The sequence below is a fragment of the Sebastes fasciatus genome, chromosome 9, assembly GCF_043250625.1.
Source record: "Sebastes fasciatus isolate fSebFas1 chromosome 9, fSebFas1.pri, whole genome shotgun sequence".
NCBI lineage: Eukaryota > Metazoa > Chordata > Actinopteri > Perciformes > Sebastidae > Sebastes > Sebastes fasciatus.
In genome coordinates this window covers 30,013,788-30,030,514 of record NC_133803.1, presented here as the reverse complement: position 1 = coordinate 30,030,514, position 16,727 = coordinate 30,013,788, and the positions used below count along the sequence as shown (strand labels likewise).

At 40.9% G+C, this 16,727-nt stretch overlaps 1 protein-coding gene across 8 annotated transcripts in view; it reads left to right on the top strand.

Moving 5' to 3' along the window:
* LOC141774469 (mitogen-activated protein kinase kinase kinase kinase 3-like) overlaps positions 1 to 16,727 on the top strand; it is a 56,297-nt gene that overhangs the window by 36,120 nt on the left and 3,450 nt on the right. For 4 of the 8 annotated variants that reach the window (XM_074647159.1, XM_074647156.1, XM_074647157.1 and 1 more), the window contains 17 exons: positions 1,923 to 1,974; positions 2,081 to 2,468; positions 4,195 to 4,313; positions 5,733 to 5,774; positions 6,118 to 6,202; positions 6,329 to 6,408; positions 6,661 to 6,721; positions 7,874 to 7,991; positions 8,159 to 8,217; positions 9,232 to 9,335; positions 10,156 to 10,327; positions 10,718 to 10,786; positions 10,866 to 10,958; positions 11,062 to 11,132; positions 11,607 to 11,662; positions 11,764 to 11,817; positions 13,638 to 16,635. In XM_074647159.1, the coding sequence (XP_074503260.1) occupies positions 1,923 to 1,974; positions 2,081 to 2,468; positions 4,195 to 4,313; positions 5,733 to 5,774; positions 6,118 to 6,202; positions 6,329 to 6,408; positions 6,661 to 6,721; positions 7,874 to 7,991; positions 8,159 to 8,217; positions 9,232 to 9,335; positions 10,156 to 10,327; positions 10,718 to 10,786; positions 10,866 to 10,958; positions 11,062 to 11,132; positions 11,607 to 11,662; positions 11,764 to 11,817; positions 13,638 to 13,725 (1,711 nt within the window). In that variant the 3' untranslated portion in view covers positions 13,726 to 16,635. The remainder of the gene's footprint in view (positions 1 to 1,922; positions 1,975 to 2,080; positions 2,469 to 4,194; positions 4,314 to 5,732; positions 5,775 to 6,117; positions 6,203 to 6,328; positions 6,409 to 6,660; positions 6,722 to 7,873; positions 7,992 to 8,158; positions 8,218 to 9,231; positions 9,336 to 10,155; positions 10,328 to 10,717; positions 10,787 to 10,865; positions 10,959 to 11,061; positions 11,133 to 11,606; positions 11,663 to 11,763; positions 11,818 to 13,637; positions 16,636 to 16,727) is intronic. The other 4 variants (XM_074647162.1, XM_074647155.1, XM_074647160.1 and 1 more) reach the window with 3 other exon arrangements.

The following is a 16,727-nucleotide window of genomic DNA, read 5'->3' as shown; positions in this document are numbered from 1 at the left end:
TGCATTTGCAGTATCATTTCAATGAAAACAAAAATTCACTCAATTAATTCTGTAGCTCACTGTCACAAAATAAAGTTTTTCTTTATTTCTTTGTTGCCGTGTAGGACCAGTAGATTGTGTTACTAACCAACCTGCTTTCTTTTTAGATGCTTTTTACCGGCTTCCCCGATTTCTTACACGTCCTTAAATGCTCTCCTGACGGAGGTTCTTTGCTATTGGCCACCCACCACCATGCCGCATTTCCCAACACATCGCTTTCATTCTGCCCTTAACAAGCTAAATCACAGACTTTTTAGCGGTCCCAGCCCTGAATGTGTGAACTATCTCAGTTACTGATGAATTTTTACTGATAAAGTTTACATTATGGGGTTAACCTCACCCCTAGGGTGCTGGAAGGTGTGGTTCACCTAGACAGACATACCCAAAATAAATCAAGAATAGCTCCACAACTACCAGGTCTATATGCATGATCTTGGTCTCTATGGATAGGTAAGACCTCAGAGAAGTCATCCCCAGTGTGAGTAACATTGTGACTGTTACTCTACCCGAGTAAATTGTGATGAACCAAAGGAAAATTTACATTTTTATCCTTGACTAAAATGTTTTCTAGATTAGACAGTGGATAACACCATTGTAGCAATGATGCCATGCACGGAGATTAATTCATTCAGCAACTCCTTGACTACAACTGTGCCAAAGCAGATCTAAATAATACAAAGCACATAGATTCTACAAAGGTTTTAGTGAGGATAGGACCAGGCGGACTCTCCATTTGGCCACTTGGATACCCAAAGTGTGCCAAATGGGTTGAAATGGAATCTGGCTCTAAAATACTACTGATATCCACTACAGGAGGCTATGTGCACACAATGGAGCCTTTGGCCATGACATTTAGCCTGAGCATCATCACATTCTACCATTGTGCACACTATAACATCAATAAAAAAACAACTACATTATATAATTTTAACTCCAAATGGAGTAGTTTTATTATAATAATGAAATATGTTCAAGTAGATAATAACAAATAAGATCAATAACAATGTAAATAAGATAATAAAAAAGAATCCAAAGTCAAGTATGTACATTCAATATAGAAACGGTCAAAAAAATAAAATTTCTCGTGTGTTGATTTTGTAACTAAAACATTGAAATCATTGTCAAATAAATATTATTTGGACAAAATACACTTGGAGTGTTTTAGTAGCGTTAAGGCCTCGTCTTTTAGAAACAATTCAGGAAAAAAACACCACACAGCATTTTATGAAGTTTTTAAAGGCAGTGTTTTAACACACAGCTCAGCCGAACCCGGTACCGGGTCTTTTGACCGCCATTCAACTGAATCACTGTGACTCATTTTCATTGGTGTTCCTGTATCTGTGCTCACTGTGATTGGCCCCCCAGCCTCCGTCTGTTTTGATCTCTGTGCTCTGATTGGTTCTTTGTCTGTCCGTCATTAACAAGTGTCTCAACAAATCTGTCGTCTATCAGGCAAAATGGATAAAGTCTCTGCAAATATAGCGCTGGTCTGCAAGTCAAAATTGTTATTGTGTTTAACAAAGATGGGCATTATTGAGAGAAGCTGTTGAATTTGCAGTATTGGAAAGTTCTATAACACTTTAAGCACCACTGACTTTCATTGTATGATCAGTTTTTCAGTATCAGCGCTGCTATTCTCAGAGATTTTACGCATGATCCATCTGTAGTTGTTCTTAATGATCTCTAGTGTGCCAGTCTCAGTGTCAAATAGTGTCAGGTATCAGTAAAAAAAAGTATGAATTAAGTTTAATTAACTACCAATTTACCATATATAAATGAAGTTTATTATAAAGTGTTACCTCTTGTTTGTAATTAATGGCAGTTTTTAGTCTATTTTATGTGTTTTGTGAAGCAGAATCTCAATTTGTTTTTTCATTCTTCAGTAAATCGAGCACTATCATGAGGCCAAAGGTCCCACCTCCTCTTCCTCCCAAGGTATGAACGATTCATTTAAAAGTTTATTTTTTTAATTCTGTTTAATGTCATTGAAAATATAAGGTGTCTGGTTTTGAATTATGAGAAATTATGTATTTCCCTTCAGCCCAAGTCGATCTGCTCGTCCCAACAACCGCAGCAGCCGCACCTGCAGAAACACGACGACAGCCAATCACACAGCGAGGACGACGGCGGAGGGGGAGGGACCATCAAACGCTGTCCGGTCCCGCAGACCGCGAGCCCCGCCAAGGCCTCCTCCAACGTCCCCCCGCGGCCCCCGCCCCCGAAGCTGCCGCCCCACCGCCGCAGTAGCCTAGGTAACGAGAGCCCGAAGCACGCGGACGTCGAAACCTCTGCCCCAGAGGATGATGGGAGCTTTAGGCATTTCTGGGAGTGGCTCCACACGCCTCACACAGAGGAAGAGCTGGAGGAGGCGTGGGAGGTGCTGAAGGAGGTGAAAGATGAGCAGGAAAAAGAGGAGGAAAAGGAAGCGAGTAAGAGCAGCCACTTTGGTAGATGGGTAGCGTCCGCAGAACCCTGTCGTCCCCTCCGATTGGTTGTGTGGTCCCCCGTTAGTCAGTCCTCGTAGTCTTGATTTCTCTGTTCCATGAGTCCATTAATAACCTTTGAATCTTTTTGTTTGTAGTTTCTTCTGTCCATCAGCTCCTGCTCAGTATAAGTGTTTGTCTGTGAAGTCTGATTGGTTGTTTTAATCCAATCAATCAGAAGCTAGTAGTCTGCTCCCACTCCCCCCGCTTCCTAGGAGGAAGAAGGAAGAGGAGAAAACATCGTCCTGAATGATCAGAACTAAGATGTGATAGAGGGGATAAGTCAGGAAGGAAGTTCTGTTCAGCTTTGTTTCTCTGTTTAGGATTCTTTTTATTATTTAATTCACTTTGATTCAAATTTATAAATGTAAATTAGGGCTGTCGATCGTTTAAAATATTTAATCGCAAATTAATCATCAATTTTTTATCTTTTCAAAATGTACCTTAAAGGGAGATTTGTCAAGTATTTAATACTCTTATCAACATGGGAGTGGACAAATATGCTGCTTTATGTAAATATAAGTATATATTTGTTATTGGAAATCAATTAACAACACAAAACAATGACGAATATTGTCCAGAAACCCTCACAGGTACTGCATTTAGCATAAAACATATGCTCAAATCATAACATGGCAAACTGCAGCCCAACAGGCAACAACAACTGTCAGTGTGTCAGTGTGCTGACTTGACTTATGTGATTATCATAAAGTGGGCATGTCTGTAAAGGGGAGACTCATGGGTACCCATAGAACCCATTTTCATTCACATATCTGGAGGTCAGAGGTCAAGGGACCCCTTTGAAAATGACCATGCCAGTTTTTCCTCTCCAAAATTTAGCCTAAATTCGTAGCGCTATTTAGACTCCTTTGTGACGAGTTAGTATGACGTGGTTGGTACCGATGGATTCCTCAGGTTTTTCTAGTTTCATATGATGCCAGTATCTTCACTCTAGCTTTAAAACTGAGCCCGCTACAACCTCCGAAAGATCGATTGCGTCACGTTATTATAGAGTTAACGTTGACAGCCCTACATTAGATACATGGAAATGCGAGAAGGATCATTTTACATATTGGTGGAGTTGCATTGTGTGTCTGCATATGTGTGTGTGTGTGTGTGACTGTTCTCCCAATCGTGACCATAAATGTTTTCGTCCAAAGCTACCGCAAAAAAGTCTCATTATGTCACTGTTTTATCAGCCAATTCCACCTTTTATAACAGAATAGGGCGTGCAGATTCGTTGTCAGAGTGGTAGAGTAGACAAACCTACCGGTCCTAATTGATCAATATTGACCGACTGTTATCAAGCAGGTAGTACAGTATGTGGTGCATTAACACCTTCCCTCGCTCATGACTATATTTGATCCTCTGTTTTCTTCCTGCTAGCCTGCTCCCTCCTTCCCTTTCTGCTCCCAGTAGTTTGTCTGTTGCTGTGTTAGTAGAACTCCTCTGTGTCTTCAGTCCTGCAGATTAGATTGTACTCATTGAAACCAGCTATATGTATAAAATGTCAATGTGACTGTGCTTGCAGTGTGTTCTGCAGCTGACTCTGTTTTTTCCTCAAACACACCGCTGCATATTCACACTCTCTCTCTCTCTCTGTTCCTCACACACATTCACTCTCTCTCTGAGTTTCTCTGTCACACACTGAGTAGTGTCTCTGTTGTTGTAGGTAACGGGCTGAACACAGCTCCACCTGGAGGAGGAGGAGGAGAGCGGGAGAGTCCAGCAGACAGACAGTCCACCATGCCCCCTAGTGTCCCCATACGGAAAGACAAGAAGGACGTTCCGGTAAGCAGACATGAACTCTACAGCAGTGGAAGTTCCATCCATCCATTATCTGTCACCACTTATCCTCTGCTGACATTGGCTGAAGGCGGGTAACACCCTGGTTAGGTCGCCAGACTATCACAGGGCTGACACATAGAGACAGACAACCATTCACACCTACGGGCAATTTAGATGAACAAAAAAGATGTTTCAATCAATCCCGTCCAGACTGGAGGGTGTAAGAAGTGCTTTTTATTCTACAGATAGTCTCTCATTCAGATCGGCTCAGTCTCAGCAATGTCTCATGTAACCGCAACCTGAATTGAAGCGTTTATTTACGCTTCAAGTCTATATTTCTTTTTTTACAATAAGTGCGTAAACGTGAGGTTAAAATAAAAAATAAAAGCACTGAATAATATATTTATCCACATTTTGCAACCGGCGGAGCAGAGTGTGCTGTGAATCTTTATCCAATCATATCAACCGTTGTGTGTCCTAATTCAGATGAAATTAAAGTGATCTGACATCCAGCCCTCTACAGTTTTAAGAATGAACCCAAAATATTTTTACACTTCTCAACTGGTGGGCTGGCCCTCACCGAGTGCATTGTCCGGTGCGCCGCGACCGAGTACTGCTTGGAGAGGCCCGACCGTGAGTTTTGCAGCATCCCTCGCTCGGACCTCGCCGCTGCTCGGGGCCGTGGAGTTTTCGCTGTGCAGTGCGTCCTCTCTCCCTGTGGGGAGGGACGGGATTCCCGGCGCGACTGTAAACCGGGGCGGACTGTCCTCACTCAGTGCGAGGGGTCTGCGGTACCCCCATCTCATTTACCATGCTTATGATGTGTGACTTTTTGCCATCAGCATTCATAACCACACAACGTTTATGATTAAATTGTTTACTAGAGCACCAAGTTCTTCATAGATCTAGCCTCGTAGAAGTGCCCCAGATTGATGCATTCAACTTTAATATGTTCAAAACTCATTCCGGTGCAAACTAATGTATTTTGTGATCCATTGACAGGATGCAGTGACAGCGGTGTCATTATAAATAAATGAGTAAAGCTCCCTTACATGTCATTTTTGAAAATACATGAGGAAAAATACGACGAGGATAAAATGAATGAAACATAAGGTCATTATATAAACAAATAAATGAATGATATCTTCCATCTCCTGCAAAAAAAGCACTCAGCTGCAAAACTTTATGGTCGTGTTTGCGCTGTAACATCTTTTATGAAGTGTGAAGATGGCTGTTGCAAGAAGTTGCCCCTGAGTTTGCAAGAGATTTTAGCATCTGTAGGAATTGTTGGTGCTGTAACACAAAATATGGGGTGTTTTTTTTACTTTATTATTATGTGAGATTCACTTGCAGCGTGTTACCAGGATCACTCATAATCCAGTACTGACTGACCTTTTGTGTGTGTCTATCTGTCTGTCCTAGAAGCCAATCAGTAATGGCCTTCCTCCTACACCTAAAGTCCATGTAAGTACCCGTCACTCTCTCTGCTCCCCTTTAGAAAACAGTCATTGTGAATGGTTTTGTTTGGAAACTGAGATTTTGATATGGGAAAAGTCAACTTTGCAAGAATATACCATCGTATTTAATCACCGGCTTCACATCTTTGTTGCATTACATTGTACGTTTCAGTTGGTTTGCTCTATAGCAAGCTGATCATACCTTCTGAAAACTTTAACAACTTTGGTAGGAATATCCAGAAAACGCTCAGAAAAGGAAAAACACAACACATTTGAGCATCATAATCTGCAGAGATGTTGTCAGATAATCATTTGAAAGGCATGTATTCGTGTCCTCCTCCCATTGGCAGATGGGTGCGTGTTTCTCCAAGGTGTTCAACGGCTGTCCTCTGAAGATCCACTGTGCCACCTCCTGGATCAACCCCGACACCAGAGGTAACCAACAGGAAACCACGCACAGTCACATCCTGAATCAAAGCACCCCGACTCCTAAAGGAACTCAGTGTTGTCTAAAGTGAGCTCTCAGAAGAGGTATAATGTCTGTTTCTGTGTGTGTTTCAGACCAGTATTTGATATTCGGAGCTGAAGAGGGAATCTACACATTAAACCTTAACGAGCTGCATGAGACCTCGATGGAACAGGTGAGACTGGAGATGATGCGTTTTAACAGAAAAAAATGTGTGGTGATAAAACGTGAATTGACTTAAGAATTTGGTGTGTTGTTCTTCTGCCATGTGGTGAGACCAGGCTGTATGAAAATGTAGTTTTCACCCTCTTTACATTTTTACTGTGAAATGTGAGAAATTCCTAAACAGTGATGCTTTCCAGTGGTGTAACAATAATAACAAACATCCTGTATCTTTATTCTCTCTCTACCTTGCATGTGTCTGCAGCTCTTTCCTCGGCGGTGTACCTGGATGTATGTCATGAACAGTTGTCTTCTTTCCATATCTGGTGAGTTACAACTCGTCTGGAAGTTACATAAATAGTTTTATTCTCATAACTGGTTTATACATCTTGTATCTGAAGTCAGAGGTGTGGACTCGAGCAACTGGACTCGGACTTTAACACCAAAGACTTGTGACTTCACCTGGACTTGAGCCTTTTGACTTGAAAATACTTGATACCTTCCCCCCCAAGCCCAAAGATGAAAAAATATGTTATTTAAAAAGTGTGTGCACGAAGACGATCATCTGCCCGGTACCGGAGCTAACTCCGACAGCATCGTAGATGATGGGTTTATTTACTTTTTGAGAGATTCTTTATTGATTTGATTGGGAAGAGGAATTACTCTCAGGGGAAAAAACTGAACTGAATTTCTATTTTTCGTTGAATCCATGAAAAGTGGCGTTTTTGTTGTTGTCTCTCTACTGGATGAAACCGCTCTGACGAGCAGTCGGCTGGTACAGGATCTCCTTACAACCCTGTGTGGAACAGCAGAGTGACCTAACCATCTGCTGTTGACTTGTACATTACTTCTAAGAAATGTTATCTTTATTTCAAAGCTTTGCATCGTCTGCTGAGATATGGTAGAATTATTTTTGTACCTATAGGTGAGATAAATGTGGATTCACATGTGTTATTTTACCTTTTTATTTTATTAATTTACTGTTGTACTCTGAAAATAGGATTAACCGTTCATTCTTTGATTCGTAAGAACACTCTAATCTTACATTTTTTGGTATTTCATTTTGTCGTTGTTGAATATGCAAGCCTCCATGTACACAGATCACTCTTTGTCTGCAAAACTGAACGGATTAAGAGGACTTTTGGTGAATATTATTGAGACTTACACTTAATTCCCAGATCCACTTAGTTTGAACCAATCCGACAGCGTTCAGTGAAGTTGCAGGAGAAATCCATAAAGAACTAACATTAACTTACTGATTGGCGCCAGGTTGTTAAAATGGCATAACATTTAGTGAAGAGCACATTATGATTTGTTTAGGACTCCAAACTCAGAGTTGAGGACTTTGGACTTCAGTGCAAACACTTGAGACTAACTTGTGACTTTCAGAACAATGACTTGGTCCCACCTCTAAAGTCTAAAGTCAACATTATTCATTCTTCACTTTTGGTCTTTTCTGTTTTTTTATTCCCTTCCAGGAAAAGCCTCTCAGCTGTACTCCCACAGTCTGAGCGGTATGTTTGAACAGGCCAGACAGTTAGGGAAGTTACCAGTAGCCATTCCCACACACAAGCTGCCTGATAAGATGATTCCCAGGTAAACTCTCCCAACAGGAGGTCACACTTATCAGTCGTGTAAATGATAAAAATCTATTTCCTTTTAATCCTCCGCTCTTCTTTACGTATGTGTTAGATGATTGAACTCACTGTCAATGAAAGCAGAACATTCATGTTACTTTGATTTCTTTCTTTGTCTGTTTACAGGAAGTTTGCGGTGTCCAATAAAATTCCAGACACTAAAGGGTGCCAAAAGTGCTGCGTAGGTGAGTTTTCAGTGAAGGAGGATTTTATGTTTTGTTGTGCCTGCTGTAGTAGTACTGCAAGTTCAAGAATGTCTTTTCTTAACCCTAAGAGACCCACATTAGACCTGTTTTGTCCTTTTTAGGGGGGGTACAGGGGAGATAGCAGATCAGCAGTAGATGTCACATAGAGGTGGTGTACATCATCTGAAAGCTGGGAACCTGAAGATTAATTTGTTCTAGTCATAAAGTAGAAATAAAAATGAATTAATTAATTCATTAAAATAAATTGTAAAGTGTATAAGGGCTTAGAACATTATGACTGAAGCATATGATGGTCATTATTTCTCATTAGTTGTTACAGCAATTTATGACTCGATACCTTTTTTTACACAAATTTGGTGCTAACCATTTTTTACCGCTCGAAAATTGATAAAAATGATCAATAATCGCTCCAAAATACCACATTAAGACACCAAGACCTCGAGGAACACCACAGAAAAAGTCATGCTGTGATTTGGGATCAAAAACTTTTGACATTTGGAGATTCCTGCAAAAGTTGCATTTTTCGGCGATTGTATGGCGAGCGCTTCTGTTGTGTAAACTGCTCAGAAACCCTCTTATTGTCAAGCCATCCATCCTCTGAATGCTCTAGGTCTCTAGTTTGTGGCTGTAAAGTTTCGTGAGGATCTGATTAACCTAGAGGTCACCAGAGGTCATTTTATACAGTGAGGTCACATTTGAAAAAAATGGTCTCACTGTAATGAAATGGCTACTTTGGAGACTAACATCATCACACATGAATACAGTTGGGCTCATTGGATTGTGTCCCTTACAGCCTCTGAAAGACAGTAAAGTTGGTTGGGTTCACTTACAGTACAACCCCATAAACTTAACAGCGTGTAGCAACGCTGTAAAATCACAAAATGTACTTTTAGAAGACGTAAACATTTCACAGGTAATTGTGAGTTTAAGTTACAAAGTTCACCAAGAGAGATAAATTGAAAGTTGCTGATAACTGGTGTCGTTTCCATGCAGTTCGTAACCCGTACACAGGCCACAAGTACCTGTGTGGAGCCTTTCAGTCCAGTGTCATGCTGTTGGAGTGGGTGGAGTCCATGCAGAAGTTTATGCTCATCAAGGTCAGATTTTGCTCTTTGAAACTTCTCCTTCCATTTCGTCCAAAATCTCATACTATGCACTACATACCCACTATGTGTACTATCATTCAACATACTTTTATTTGAATAAACACTAGTATGTATCTTTTCGGCCACACTGAGCAGTAATTTTCGTCGTTACTTCCTGAGAGCCTCCCTGCCGGGTGGAGACGTGTAACCATGGTAACCCGTGCCAACCTCACGTTACCGAAACGACGTTTTGTGAGAATCAAAGTCTGAATTAATTTAAAATATATACATTACGCGTAGCAAAGTGAAATCTCATACTTACAGTTAAATTGAAGCGTTGTTGACGTTACAGAGTTGTCCGTCAATGTCCGTTATGAACGATGTTTATGCATACTGTAATATTTCACTGGTAATAGTATGCAATTCACGTACTATTGGTTTCATACTACGGTTTCGGACATACTCAAATATCTCAAATACTGTTTTAGCGTACTAAATAGCATGTTAGTATGGAATTTCGGAGGCAACCTTTGTGTTTCCTCACCTCCTGCTGTAGCTAATTTTATTACATATGAAGAGTATAAACATGCAACACACTGTTTTAAGGTTCTCAGGTTAAAACATTTGTTTAAATATAAGCTCTAACATTGTAAAACATGTCTTTAAATATCAGGTATAGTGTCAGCACTACTGTGCCTACTAGATACATATCAACTTTTTATATATTGCACAATTACAAGATTTCTAAAGCACTACATTCATCTATTTTTCTAGCACATACTGGTGCTGTATCCTCCTTTCTTACTTTACTGTCTCTTCATCTACTCCACAGAACATCGACTTCCCGTTGCCTTGTCCGTTGGAGGTCTTTGAGATGTTGGTGGTCCCGGAGCAGACCTACCCTCTGATCTGTGTGGCGGTCAGTAAAGGCACCGAACTCAACCAGGTGGTCAGGTTCGGCACCGTCAACCCCAACTCTACCTCCTCCTGGTTCACAGAAGCAGGTGAGTACAGTGGGACCAAGAAGAGCGGTTGTATGAGGTACTTATCCATAGTCAGTGTATCACCTACAGTAGATGGCGGTCGGCACGCTCCCAGTTTGGAGAATCAGACAGGAGTACCAGCACCGGAGCAAAGCAATGTGCTGCTGTGGACGGGGGCAGCAGCAAAACATATTTAGCCAACTAAAACATCTGTTTAAGTGTACACTATATTTAGAATATTTAAAAAAAAATTGGGTGTCAAAAATATGTTTTGCTGCTGCCCTCATACAAGTACCTCATACAACCCCACCTTAAAACACCCAAACTATCCCTTTATACTAACTACTGAGATGTTGCTGTGTGCAGCTAGGAGGCTTAGATAAAGCTCTGCTCTCATCTTTCTCTCTGCAGACACACCGCAGACGTGTGTGATCCACGTCACTCAGCTAGAAAGAGACACTATCCTCGTCTGCCTCGACAGTGAGTAGCATTCACACCGTGCAGCTTCAGGTCAGAATCCGGAGGTGTTTGCAGTGGATTTACCGCTTTCTCTCCACAGGGTGTATAAAGATCGTGAACCTCCAGGGCAGGTTGAAATCCAGCAGGAAGTTGTCAGCTGAGCTCACCTTCAACTTCCAGATCGAATCCACAGGTAAAGGAAGAAAACAAATGAAAGGAACTTGAATCGACGTGCTTATCTTCTCGTGGATTTATACAAGTTTAATTTGTACCTCATTGTTTCTGTTTCTTTGCAGTTTGTCTCCAAGACAGTGTACTGGCCTTCTGGAGACATGGCATGCAGGGACGCAGTTTCAAGACCAATGAGGTGAGATTGATACTGAGTGTCTCTGTGGTTTCCAAACATCCTGGAAAACCGTTGAGTTGGAGTTGGAAATCGGACTTTATGGGACGTTCCTCTGTTCCTCCTCTTGTGTTGACTTCCACAGAGAGGAACATATTAGTGTATGGCACAATCTCTGTCTGTCATACCAGCTAGATTATCACTAAAAATGTCCTGGAAAAGACCTTTAGATCTTTGAACCGCGTAACGAGGTTCACCTCCAGCTCCAACCATTGTTGTAGCTGCTGAATTCCTTAAATGTAGTGGATTAATGGAGCCTGGCATCAGATTAATAGTATATACACATGAAATTAAACCTAAATTATCAATTGTTTTCACGACACATACGATATCCTTATTTTCCTTCTTGGCCACAATGATTGAAATTTCGTTAGCATCCTACGTTTGGACTGGTTTCTCCTGGCGAGCTCTGACCTCTCTGTCTCGTATATTCATCAGATCACCCAGGAGATCTCTGACAGCACACGCATCTTCAGACTACTGGGATCAGACAGGTGAGAACACACACCAACACAAACTAACACCTCCTCACTTCATGCACGTTACACCCACCCAGGTCACTGTTAACATCCTCCCTGATGTCTTCTCACTGAAGACGTGTCGACTGTAGAGATCCAGATGCTGATGACAGAGGCCACACTCTGCCCAGGTACACTCACTGCTCCAACGCTGCCTCTTTCTGTCATTGATCGGGAGCTTTAAGATTGTGTGAGAGGAAGAGTGTGTGTCTGAGGAAATTTTTGTGATTTTACCTGACAACATAGACACCAAAATCATCTTTGTCTGGTCTGCTGTCACTAAATTGGCAACTGAGAAGTTGTATTTGTGCTAGGGCTGCACAAAATCTTATTGTTTTGAACTACCAAGAACTACTTTTGTACGGACTGGATCATTCTGGTGTCTTTTTTGTCTCATTACTGAGCAGCTGAGTCCCTTTTGAAACATGAAGTGTGAATGTGTGAGCCATTGGGTCCCTCTTATAACAGTATTAACAGCTGCCTCGGGGTAAACAGAGTGTTCTGTGTGAAGGGTTTAGTGTCAGATCAAGACCACTCCCTCTGCTGCCTTTTCCCAAATAACATGGCTTTTACAGGCTTGGACCGTATCCTATTGGTACATTAAATTCTGGGTCTTCACTATGTTTTCATACTTTATTTTACTAAGTGTTGTATTCATGTTTGCCAGAATCAGGCTGGGCTGATGTTTTGTCTGGGATATAAAGATGTTGTGTTACCAGAGGTGGGTAGTAACAAGTTACAAGTACTCAGGTAACTTTTTGGAGTAAATTGTACTTGTCAGAGTAGTTTCATTGCAGCATACTTTTTACTCTTACTTGAGAAAAATCATTATTTTTACTCCGTTACACTTGGATACATTCATTGCGCTACTTTCATTTATTTATGTATTATTTGATAGGCAGTCTATAGAGAGCTAGACATGATGGCTAAAGCTGCATGCTAACTCTGTCACGGACAGGTAATGTCATCGTATTGCGGTAACGTGCGGTCAAGCCGGCTGCCACTCTCATCTCCATGGTCAAATCATCCGACGCTACGACTGTAGAGCACCCAGATACTGACGTTTATGTAAAATGCATTCAAACGGCCCCGATGGAGCTGAACATGGATGGATAAAGAGAACGGAGCTGACGGGAGAGCTAGAGACGGACTTGGAGAAGTTAGAGGAAGTATACACGTGTGACTACGTCCAGTTTTCAAAATAAGGTGTTAAGAAAGGGAACTGTATATACAAAATAAATATATGGAAATAAGATTGATTGGATTATATTCACCAGAAGTATAAAACATTACATGTTCGTTATACATTAAAAAGAAAATACCACTAACTTGTGAGGGAAATGTCTTTATTCTTTGATTTGGGTTTCTAGTCCTGACAATGACTGATATATTTGACTTCAGGACATCTCTGACTACATACATGCCGAACATCAGAGATTCTTACTGTATAAATTTAGATATTTTCCAAAGTAAAAGTTTTTAGAAGTGTATGGTTCAACTTTTTCTCATGGTCTAGTGTTAAAAAAGTTAACAAAAATCGCAATATTGAATCGCAATACTTATCGAATCGGCACCCAAGTATCGTGATAGTAGCAAATCAGGAGATAGGTGATTCATCAGAGCCCTATTATCTGATCAGCAGATGATGACTTGTCACAGATACATACAGGTTTATGTTCACTTCTTTATATTTACCTGAGGAAGACCATCTGTGGTTGAAATAATCCCAGTCATATCCACGTCAAATAAAGACTATGATGTAAATACTTTTGTACTATTACTCCAGTAGTTATTTTGATGACTGCTTTTACTTCTACTTGAGCACTTTTACAGTACTCTTACTTGAGTACAGTTTTGGCTACTCCACCCACCTCTGTGTGTTACCTTCCATTGAAACTAAACTGGATGTTGTGTGTTTGTGTGTGCGCTTGTGTTTTTGTCTGTGTTGCAGGGTGGTGGTGCTGGAGAGCCGGCCTACAGACAACCCTACAGCCCACAGCAACCTCTACATCCTGGCAGGCCATGAAAACAGCTACTGAGACACACACACAAACACACAAACACACACACACACTCTCTAAACAGCCACTAATGCAAACAAGGGAGTGAGCAACCGGGAGACACACTCAGCCCAATCTTACCGCTAAACCCACCCAACCTCCTGTGTGACTGGGAGATGAGCCGTTCATGGGTGCAGATGTGGACTCCCAGCTGTTAAAAATGCACCGCAGTGTTACATGTGTATTAGTTAAGCGTGTTGTAGTAGGGCAGCGGGTCGTGGAGACATTTCTGGGGTTTAAAAGGTCGAGCTAGCCGGGGCGGGGGAATCTGCACCTTAGTCGAGCGACTTCAACCCAGAATCCTTCCTGACACCATCCCACCTTTCCCTGCGTACCGCACACACCGCATCCAGCACAGAAGTCTGACATCAACACTACTTCTACTACTAGCTCTACACATACAGTACTACTACTACTACTGCTACTTGCGCTAAAGCTTCACAGAAGAGCCATCTTGCACAGAAAAAAACCTTTCATCGTCTCCCTCTTCCTCTTTCCTTTCCTCCCTTATTTTTTAAACTACACCTTTATTTATTGTGGCATGATGTAACTTTAACAACCAGGATGGCTTTCCTGTTTTTATTTGTTTTCGTTTCTTTTAAAAGAATAAAAAAAAAGAGACTAAAAAGCTTCGCCACCTCCGCTATAGCATCGAACTCCGATACCCGTCACCACACCACACAAGTGCTTAATTGACCTCTATTTAATTGTTGTAAATATAAATGTAGTATTTTTTTGACAGAGACGAACACTAAAAAGACTGGTCGTGTAGATAGGCGTGTGTATAGTTGCTCTGTACAACTGTGGAGACGAACAGAGAGGCGTGGAGGAGTGACGGGGCGGTAAATTCACTCCCTGGTTCCCTGATCATGTGATCAGGAAGCAAAGAGCCCTGCAGTCTCCTCAGGTGGACAGCTTCAGCAAGCTGATATTACTCTAATAACCCGGAGCTCGGGCTTGAACTGAGCAATTACAGGAAGCAGCACCGATTGGTTTCATTTTGCATGCGTCACCATCAAAAACTTCCTGCTCGTCGTTTGCACCATAGCAAAGGACGGTTACAAATTCTGTTCATTTACATTTGTTTTTCTCCTGTTTTGACATCCCTTTCTTTTTTTACGCTGTTTTAATCAGAAAGCTTTTTTAATTTTGCTATTTTTTATTTTTTATTTTTATTGAACCACTGGTGTTAAAATTTTGCACAGAGAAAAAGGTATTTGATAAACAAATGTGATGTCATTATAATATATGACCTTGTGTGTATGCACAGTGTGTGTGTGTGTGAGAGTGTGTATGTAGGCTTAGGATATGCACATACAAGTGCGTCATGTACAGATCTGGTCTTTAACAAGTGACAGCTGTGTTTCTGCTCGAGGACACTTCAAAAGAGTTTTAATAAGATATTAATAAACAATAATAAAAAGATGGATTTACACGGAAGGAAAAAATATTTATATTTATTCAGTAGACCTGGTATATATTTACGGAAGCCCTGAGAGGCAAGTGAGAAAAAAACATCTGGTTATCCATTTTTCCGAGTCTTGACTTAAGAACAGGTGAAAAAAAAGGTGACAGGTAAGATTTTTTGTTGGTGTGTTTGTTGATGTAATACCCATTTCGGCCACAAGAGGCTGCACCATTACCCCATGTTCTAAGTACACGATGATGTACAGCGAGCCGGTCATTGTTGTGAAATAAACCCCGGGTTTATTTCACAACAATGACCCGCTAGCTGTACATTATTACACTTATTACACGGCTACTTACTTAAGAAATTGACACAAAAACATTCCACCATCAGTCTGACATCAGAACTGTGTCCATAGCAACGGTCTGTTATACATAGCAACGGTCTGCTCTAAAGAAATGACAGAACGCCGTGATTGACCAATCAGAATCGAGTATTCAACAAAGCCGGGTTCTAAATAGGGCTAAAAACATTCATGGTGAGTTTTGATTTCTCCATGCACTCTAAACACACGGTGCATAAATATTGTGTTTGCAAATTATGTAAATTACAACTCACCTAGAAGAAAACATGAATGTTTTAAGTCCTATTTATTACACGTCTTTGTTGAATACTCAATTCTGATTGGTCAATCACAGCGTTCTACGGTCTGTTATTTCTTTATAACAGACCGTTGCTATGTGTAACAGACCGTTGCTATGGACACAGTTCTGATGTCGGCCTCTGGCGAACCATTTCTGGCGGCACCGCAATCCCCATAGTAAAAACAATGGCATAGCCGGCACAGAGCGATCACGTGTGGGCGGCTTTAGAAAATGTATCCTGGTAAAAACCTTTTTTTTCACCTGTTAGTAAATCATCAACACAGGAGAGAAATTGAAATCATTTAGTAAATGGATCACTCAATTTTTTGCCTCTCAGGGCTCTCGTATATATATATATTAGCTGTCAGCCATCATTTCTCGCATTAAATTGAACTTCTGTGGTTTTCCACAGATGTGGAGTTTGCACCATATACGAGTACATCGGGCTGTTAAAACTGATTTCACTATGAATAATCTGAATCAATTTGAATAACCAGTGGCAGAAAACTTCCTATATGGTTCTCCAAAGAGGCTAAAACAAACAAATTGTTTTAAATATTGCCTCCAGGCCACATTTACTGTACAGACTAAAATAAAAAGCTAAACTCCCGTTCTTAGCTTCTGTTCTACGAGCCTCCAAAACAAAATGGATTTTCTCAGAAGCTAAAACGAGATGCTGGGTAAATAGGTGTGTACTACTATGCTATAATGAGGTGCTCAAGATCTGTTATCTAGTATGATACACCTCAGATTATTTAGATTTGTTATGTGTTAAAGCTTTTGAGCAATGGATGGTAGTAGAACAGAAGTGGGGCGGGAAATTTAACTTCTGTGCAAGTCCAACCGTTTTATTAATTTCAAATCAAATAAATTTATTTTTGTATAGCGTCAAACCACAACAGAAGTTATCTCAAGACGCTTTATATATA